This window comes from Mesocricetus auratus, unplaced genomic scaffold, assembly GCF_017639785.1.
Source record: "Mesocricetus auratus isolate SY011 unplaced genomic scaffold, BCM_Maur_2.0 Super-Scaffold_6723, whole genome shotgun sequence".
Classification (NCBI taxonomy): domain Eukaryota; kingdom Metazoa; phylum Chordata; class Mammalia; order Rodentia; family Cricetidae; genus Mesocricetus; species Mesocricetus auratus.
The window spans coordinates 14,373,072-14,381,616 of record NW_024429183.1 but is presented as its reverse complement, the minus strand read 5'-3'; the positions used below and the strand labels follow the sequence as shown (position 1 = coordinate 14,381,616).

The following is an 8,545-nucleotide window of genomic DNA, read 5'->3' as shown; positions in this document are numbered from 1 at the left end:
GAGAGTAGCCCAGAAATCTAAGATTCCTGGAGGCCGGAGAGAAACAACGTGAACACGCCTTCAAAGCCGCGGTGTCTTCCTCTGGGCCCCAGGATTCCTCGCGACCAATCGTGCTTAGAGTGATAGCTGACACCCCGCCTCTGGCCTGTAGGCGTGAGAGGTAAGACAGACCGAGATAGGCCATATTTACTAAGGGCGGAAATGACATAGCTTCCTGTTGGGGTGGTGCCAAGTGGGCGAGAACTATAATAATGTCGTCTGCTTATTGGGCTATTGACTGGGACGCGCGGTGAGACGTTCATTTTCTGCGTCCGTGTTTCTCACTTCCGCTTGTGTGCGTTTGCGGGCCAAAGAAGGGTTTCTAAGCAACAGTCCAGGTTAGTTGGGGTTAAGGTCCTTTCCCGGGTCGGGACTGAGCAAGGAGACAGTTGTGCCATGGCTATCCCGTGAAGGAGTCCGGATTGCTGTCAGGTGGTTTAAGTGCCCTGGCTCCTGTAGACCAGGAGTAACCCAACCACCCGCACCTTGTAAAACACATGTGCGAAATATTTTGAAAAGTAAACATATCCGCCCTGATGTAAATAAGTTCTCTACCAGGCATGATGGCACACTCCTGTAATCCCAGCAATTGTGAGGCAGAGACAGGAAGATTGCCACAAATCCAAAGCCAACCTGGGATACTTAGCGAGACCCTTAGTGGAAATAATAATCCCCTGTCCGTGTTCAGATATGTCCTTTGGTGATATCTTGGAATATTTATTTAATTGTGATTTCCACACACTTTTTGTTGTTGTTTTTCAAGACAGGGTTTCTCTGTGTAGCCCTGGCTGTCCTGGAACTCACTCTATAAACCAGGCTGGTCTCAAACTCACAGAGGTCAGCCTGCTTCTGCCTCCCGAGTGCTGGGATCCAAAGAGGTGAGCCTCGACACCTGGCTCCACACACTCATAACTGGTCTGTGTGCCATGTGATAAAGTGCACCTAGGAAGACGCCTTAAGCGGGGACATGAGAAAATACAAACGTCCAGCAATGAAGGACCACTAAAGTGTGGTCCACATATGAAATGGTGTGCTACCGTGATGAATCTGGACGTTTTCTGTGTAAGGGCTATGGGAATCTCACTAAATGTTAGATTTAAAACAATGCAAAGTTTAGAAAGATGGCTGGGTTATATGTACTGAGCCTCTGCTATTCCCAACTGCTCCTCCTCCTGCTCTAGACTGCTGAGATCCTCCAGTCTGTCTGCCCCAGCACTTCCCATAAATTCTGGTTCCATTTGGAGTCAGGCAATGGCGTGGAGGGTGGGGACAGCAGCATCCTTTAGTGGCAGGCCCATCTGCCTTTGCACAGCTGCCTCCCTGCTTAGCTGCGCACAGCTCCACAGACTAATCAGCACTCTGCAGTCAAAGGCTTTGCCTGGTCTTCCTGTTGGGATCTAACTAAATCTCCAGTCCCCACATTTGAGGATGTCATCTCTTGCTTGCTGAACCACTGACATATATAATACAATCTATCTCTTGTGTAAAAGGGGGAGAAATACAGAAACGTGTGTGTTCTTCTGGTATGGTACATAATTTCTCATGTATTTCTAAGAGAAATTACTGAAAGCAGTTACCTGGTGGGTGTTTCAGGATGGCGCATGAAGTTCTGGAAGCCGGGCCCCAAGGATGGCAAGCCAGGGGTGGAGCCTGTTCACAGATTTTTTTCCTGAAAGGTTTGCTTTTAAATCACCTGATAACATGGCGGATGCTAAATGGTGTTGTTTTGTTCTTTATATTAGGACTCACACACTTCGTCTAAACAGCCTGCAAGCATTGCAGAACTGGTAGTGCATACTAACACTGGAATTTTCTTCAAGATGAGCTTCCTCTTGCCCAAACTGACTAGCAAGAAAGAAGTGGACCAGGCCATCAAAAGCACTGCAGAGAAAGTGTTGGTTCTCAGGTTTGGAAGGGATGAGGACCCTGTCTGTCTACAGCTGGATGATATAGTGAGTGGGTTTTGTTTTGTTTTTCAAGATAGGGTTTCTCGATGTAGCTTTGGCTGTCCTGAAACTTGTTCTGTAGACCAGTGTGGCCTGTCTCTGCCTCTCAGGTGCTGGGTTTAAAGGTGTGTGCCACCACTGCCTGTCCATAAGTGAATTAGGCTATAAGTAAATTTTTTGGGGGGGTTTTTTTCAAGACGGGGTTTCTCTGTATTGTTTTGGAGGCTGTCCTGGAACTCACTCTGTAGACCAGGCTGGCCTCGAACTTACAGAGATCCGCCTGCCTCTGCCTCCCGAGTGCTGGGATTAAAGGCGTGCGCCACCAACGCCCGGCTTTATAAGTAAATTTTTTAAAGATTTATTTATTATGTGTACAGTGTTCTGTCTGCATATATGCCTGCAGACCAGAAGAGGCACAGATCTCATAACAGATGGTTGTGAGCCACCATGTGGTTGCAGGGAATTGAACTCAGGACCTCTGGAAGAGCAGCCAGTGACTGCTCTTAACCACTGAGCCATCTCTCCAGCCCCACAAGTGAATTTTTGAATGAGCAGCTTTAATTGAAAATTCAGGCAGTGGAAGAGCAGGAAATGCCACCCCTGGGTGTCTGAACATTGTGCTTTCATCAGTCACAACAGTCACATCCATGACTGCAGAAATCCCTCCAGGGTGCGGAAGCTGTAAAGTGGGATCCAGACTGTTTCCCTGGCGGCCAAAACTCTACTTGTTTGCTGCTTCTGGTGGAGAGATCAAGTTTCACAGCTTGTCTTCACACTCAAATTAGTAGCGAGGGAAATTAGAAGACAGAGTTACTGTGTTTTGTTTTGTTGTCCTTATTTACCGTGGTGATTGAACCAAGGACTGACACCTCTTTCCACCCATCGACTGGGGAACAAATGTCAGAGTAGCATTATGTCATTAAAGTGAACGTGTGGAGCCAGTGAGATGGCTCAGCAGAGAAAGTGCTTGCTGCACAAGACTGCCAACCTGAGTTCAGTCTCCGGAACCCACAGTGGAAGGGGAAAACTGAATCCTGAAAGTTGTCCTCTGATTCCATGTATACCATACTCACAGTGCATCACACACACACACACACCAGTCAATAAGTAAGAATGATATACTAACTTGGAAGAAGATGATCAGAAATGGATATATAGCTATGGGAAAGAGTATAAATTCTAGGCTGGAAGTATAGCTCAGTGGTAGAACCATTGCCACTTAAGTATAAGGCCCTGAATTCAACTGCCAGTGCCAATAAAACAATTAAATAATATAGACTGATTGATTCTGAAACCAAGGCACCAAAGTTCCAATCCCACCCCTGCTGCTTAGGAGCTGTGTGTCCAGGCACTACCTCCTCGGCCTCAGCTTTTCACCTGTAAAATGGGAGTGCTACGTGGGCACAGCCCACACACTGACTGCTTCAGTGGGCGAACAAGTGTAAAGGACGGAAGGTAGTTAGCGTGGGAGGCGGCATCAGGCACGTCTCTAACTTCCATTTCTGGGACGAAAGAGCCAGGGAGAGTCAGCATCTATGGGAATGTTCCTGAGTTGCTGCAGGTGGGTGTGTCAGGATCTGTAGTTTTGTTTTGAAGTTCCAGGCATTGAAACTAGACCTCCTGTTCAGCTCACCCTAAGTGACTATAGATTCCTTTCTTGAAAATAATCAGACATGAGCCCATGAGAATGATGACTCAGCAAGTAAGGGCTCTTGCCTCTAAGAAGAAGAGACCTGCCCCCAGCAAATTGTCTTCTGGATCCTACACTTGCACTGGCGCATACATACGCCTGTCCTGCCCCCAGCCCCTGCACACACACAAATAAATGAAACTTAAAAGAAAAAATTCATCTCTAAAGAAAAAGAATCAAACATCAACAAAACAAAAGGAGAAAATATTTTCCCTGATCTGTTTATTTGGGGCTCATGGGTTTAGAGGGTTGGAATCCATGACCATTGTGGCAGAGAGCTTGGTAGCAGGCAGACATGGTGCTGGAGAAGTGGCTAGGAGCTCACATCTTGACACAAGAAAGCAAGAAAGCTAGCTGGGAATAGCATGGGCTTTTGAAGCCTCAAAGCTTGTCCACAGTGGCACACCTCCTCCAACAAGGCCACATCTCCTAACCCTTCTCAAACAAGTGCTACCAACTGGGGACCAACTATTCAAATATATGCGCCCCTGGGGACCATTCCCATTCAAACCACCACACAGTGCCTTCTGAGCCTGTCAACAAGGATCCACGCTCTAAACAGCAACAGTATGTCTATCTGGGCCCAGCAGTGCATACTTTAATCTCAGCACTTGAGAGGCAGAGGCAGGTGAACTTATGTGAGCTCAAGACCAGCCTGGTCTACATAGCAAGATCCAAGATGGTGTCTTATGAGGAATTCAAATAGGCTTGATTCAAGTATTTCTTAAACAAAATTTTTCTTCCCCCAAAAAATGTTATAGTAAGTTTCTCATACAATATTCTAGTACATTTCACAAAAGTGTAACCTCCATCCATCTTGTCATTCACAGCTCTCAAAGACCTCTGCTGACTTAAGTAAAATGGCTGCTATTTACCTGGTGGATGTGGACCACACTCCAGTTTATACGCAGTACTTTGACATCAGTTATATTCCATCTACTGTATTTTTCTTCAATGGGCAGCACATGAAAGTGGACTATGGGTAAGTTAAGTTGACTCTACAGATTGGAAAGTTGGTTTTATCAGGGCAGGTTCAGAAGCTCACTTACTTTTCTGTTGACTCCCTGAGTCTGGCCAAGTGGGTGAATACTGTCTCCTTATGGGAAACTTTAGCACAAAGTGCGAGTGTTTCAGGTGTGATTGACAAATTTTAATTTCTGACTTAAACATGAAAAACAGTACAGCTTTTGAAGTACTGGCCAACCATCCTTGGGCATAGAAAATATAGAATAGCAATATTAGTTGAGCATAGAATATAAACTTACCAAAAAAAAATCTGCTGCAAGATAATCCCTGGTTTCTAAGCTTTGGGAGCTGGTAGTTGGCATTTGCAAAAGAAGCATTGGTGCCAGGAAGACACATTTCTCTCTTACAAGTGTCTTCTGCCACTCAGAGAATTTTGAAGTCATTCTTCAAGAAGGCTTGTCAAAATAAGTCACATGGTATCTTCTGTAATGCCCTCCACCCATCCTGTTCACGCCCCTATATGAGTACTGTTGGCTGTCTCTAGGATTGTGGTTATCCCTTACTTTGGGGAGGTATGTCTACTTTCTCAGTTCTCAAGTGGAGGTGAACTTGGAGCTGCTTACCCTAGGATTCAGTTACTATATTAGCTTAGTACAACCTTCTTACTTGGAATCCAGGAAGTGCTTGGTCTTTTAACCCCGTAATTACATTTTCAGGAGTTTAATAGTGCATTGTAGATGCATATTTTACAATTCTGGGACAAATATTACTTGTAGAACCACATTATTAACTTGTTTGTGACATGATTTTTATCTTAATAAAATGTAGAAACACACCCCCACACAGAACTGAAAGGATATAAATCCAAAAGATGGCTTTTGACCTCATAGCTGACTTTGTTTTTCTTTTAAAAGTTTCTACAAGCAATATTCCTGATGTTTAAGATAATTTGTAGGTTATATTATATTAATACCCACACCTCAGAAGTGTCAGTGGGGAGAACTTGAGAGATGTGACGAGCTAATGGGCTTTTACAGAGACACTGAGCCAACCCTGCCCACTCCAGTACTCAGAGCCCTGTACAGGGTAATGATGGGACGTGATAAAGAGATAGTCTCCCCACAGCAGGCCTTTGATCTCAGCCCTGTATTTAGCCCTGTGTACTCTACCTGGGAAGAGGCAGTGGTCAGGCCACAGATGGAGAGCCTCCCAGACAACAGGGGAGAAAGAGGCCACTGCCTGCTGCTGACCACACAGGCTTCACACACTGGGAAGCTCTGACCATGGTTATTTCTCTCTCTGCTGCAGGTCTCCTGATCACACTAAATTTGTAGGAAGCTTCAAAACCAAACAAGACTTCATGGATTTGATTGAAGTCATCTACCGGGGAGCAATGAGGGGGAAACTTATTGTCCAGAGTCCTATTGATCCCAAGAATATCCCCAAATATGACCTCCTCTATCAAGACATTTAGCACACTCATGGCTGTTGGAGATAAAGGAGTCATGTGTGGAACAGGACCTGAACCCAGAGGGCCTGTGGTCTGGAGTCCCTCAGAGACATGTTCACTGCCCCAGCAAAGAGGTTTGATGTGCCTGTAATCAATGGCCCCTGGGCAGCAGCCCCGGTACTCCCAAGAATCCGGATGCTTGAGTGTCCATTCCCTGAGAGCCTCAGAGCAGTCAGGTGACAGTGTTCGGTCATCTTTGTAACTTCCCTTTATCTGGACCTGTCTTTACCCTTAAAGTCATGCATCCTGTGAGAACAGCTTGATTAACAGACAGGAGCGCGCACCGCGCTCGCGCGCACACACACACACACACACACCTCCCCATGCTTCCATTCACTTGCCCCCTTGCTCCCTCCTACCCCAGCTTCTATTGAAATAATTAACATTCTGTTAGCTGCAGGTGAGCTCTTTTGTTTTCAGGACTGAAAGCACTGACCTGTTTATAGCTGTTCGTTTATAGCTGACAGGCTATTAAATTGATGAGAGGAAAATGTGGTCCTTCACCATCCAGCACAGATCAAGCTAAACAACAAGTTTGCTTCCTTGGGAAAAAGGGACAGAGCTCCCAGAAGGCAGTGCCACCACCTTATTTCTAGGACTCAAGACCAAAGGTATATCAGAATTGGTAAGGGGGAAATGTCAGTGGGATTTGCTGGTTCCAGTGGCTTTTGAAGAATACCAAACCTCCCAGGGTTCCCTAGCCCAACCTCAGAATACCTGTGTTTCTCGTAAACCGCATGGTGGCTGTTGTCCCTGACTCTGGAATGAGAGTAGGTACAGAGCTGGAGGTCTGCGGTCAAGCAGCTTGTGACCTGCTGGGCAGCAAGGGACTTGTTGCCAGTAGAGGCCCAGGCTTGACACAGCAGCACTGTCACCCCCTTTCAGCAGTGCCCTTCAGGGAAAAGTCAAATGGAACCCGGTTCTGACGAATGTGGCACAGAAGATTGTTGGGGCTTTCCACACCCTCCACTTAAAGCTGAGAGTCACTTTAGGGATGAGGAAAATGTCCCTTCCCATCCTCTCCTTAGGATACATGGGGCTGTGGCAGCCACCCTAGGCCCAAGAGATGAAATATTAGTGTGCAGAGATCTTAATAGTCAGACCCCTATTGTTACTGAATCCTAGGTGAACTCTAAACCTTCCTCCTCATCCCTATGAAAGAATAAAATTTCTTTGTCCGACTCACTGTCACCTGGGTCTTCTGTTCTTCAGCCTAAGTACTCAGGTGCCAGCAAAATCTCTGAGCCTGCACAGAGAAAATCCTGTCATCTTTCTTCCTGAAGGCTGGGGTGAGGGCAGAGGGGCCTCTGCAGTCTGGACGTACGTTTTATATCCTGTCTTGGGTGCTTTCCCTCCCACTGCTATTTATTAAGCATGTGTTGTATGCCCGGTCCAGTGCTAAATGCCGTGTAACTGTAAATGACTCCTGGAGAGAGAAGGGTCTCCAGAGAGAAGAGAAAGTCCTTGTGCGGGAAGGGAGAAGCAGGCCTGCCGGAGAGCAGGCAGGAGGCAGAGCAGTGGAGGAAGGGCCAGCCTTATTTCCCTCCCAGGTAGTGGCCAGCCACCTGCCACCAGGTGTCGAGTAAGTATGTAACTGCTGTTACGGTTTCTGGCTGTTTTCTCCCAGGTTCTAGAAGGTAGATCCTGTCTCCTCCCTTGATCCCATAGCTCTGCCCTGGGGAGATACCTTAGTGACTTTGAGGGTGCAAGTGAGCCCATCCCTGGTGGCCTCATACACCATGAAGAGAGGCCACAGTTAGCATAATGAGACAGTAGACAAGAGAAGGACTGAACTAAAGGCCCGGGGCAAGGAAGTGTTCAGAGAAGAGCTTCTGGGTGTGTCTTCCTTTGTCTCTGGTATGGAAGGCCATGTGGCTTGTCTCCAAACCCCAGTGCAGGGTGAGTTTCTCCTCTGTGGAAGAGGAGCCACTGAAGAAGAGACCCTAACTCTGCCAAGTCCAGAGCATTCCAGCCAGGGGACTCCAGAGTTACTAATGTTCATCCCTCATGGAAAAGATCTGAGGCAAGTAACAACCAGGAACTTCCGTCACTGAGCGAATCTGTGGGCTGAGCTGTGGTGAGGACCCATTGAGCCCATAGCCTGCCTGCATGTGCCTGTTTTGGTTTCTGGGGCACTGGCAGATGGAAGCACAAACAAAGGGTTCTGTCAGGGCTTCCTCCACCCACTTCAGAGAGGTGACCGGATATGCCAGGTGAGCTCAGAGTTTGCATTCAAGCAGAGCCAGGATCAAGTTCAGCCCCGTTAAGTAGCTGAGTGACTCTAACCAAAGCTCTTCAACTCTCCATGTCTTTTTCCTTGACTAAAAAGCAAGTTTCACAGTGATCTTCCTGAGACCTGGATTTCATAAACATGATTCCCCAAGGCAGGCAGTC

At 46.9% G+C, this 8,545-nt stretch overlaps 1 protein-coding gene across 2 annotated transcripts; it reads left to right on the top strand.

Annotated features, from left to right (window-relative positions):
* Positions 1 to 61: 61 nt before the first annotated feature.
* On the top strand, positions 62 to 7,332 carry Txnl4b (thioredoxin like 4B). Of its 2 annotated transcripts, none has more exons than XM_040737145.1 (4): positions 62 to 160; positions 1,782 to 1,991; positions 4,506 to 4,657; positions 5,950 to 7,332. In XM_040737145.1, the coding sequence occupies exons 2-4, from the start codon at positions 1,860 to 1,862 to the stop codon at positions 6,113 to 6,115; spliced, it is 450 nt and encodes a 149-aa protein (XP_040593079.1). In that variant the 5' UTR covers positions 62 to 160; positions 1,782 to 1,859; the 3' UTR covers positions 6,116 to 7,332. The 2 variants fall into 2 exon arrangements, with proteins under 2 accessions (XP_040593079.1, XP_005073077.1); XM_005073020.4 differs by lacking the exon at positions 62 to 160 and adding an exon at positions 234 to 377.
* Positions 7,333 to 8,545: the final 1,213 nt, after the last annotated feature.

What these genes read in the sequence shown, in the direction of transcription:
- Txnl4b (XM_040737145.1), top strand. Translation starts at nt 1,860, where the DNA reads ATGAGCTTCCTCTTGCCCAAACTGACTAGCAAGAAAGAAGTGGACCAG. An exon ending in GTCTACAGCTGGATGATATA is followed by an intron (nt 1,992 to 4,505) that starts GTGAGTGGGTTT and finishes TGTCATTCACAG; the next exon opens with CTCTCAAAGACCTCTGCTGA. An exon ending in CACATGAAAGTGGACTATGG is followed by an intron (nt 4,658 to 5,949) that starts GTAAGTTAAGTT and finishes TCTCTGCTGCAG; the next exon opens with GTCTCCTGATCACACTAAAT.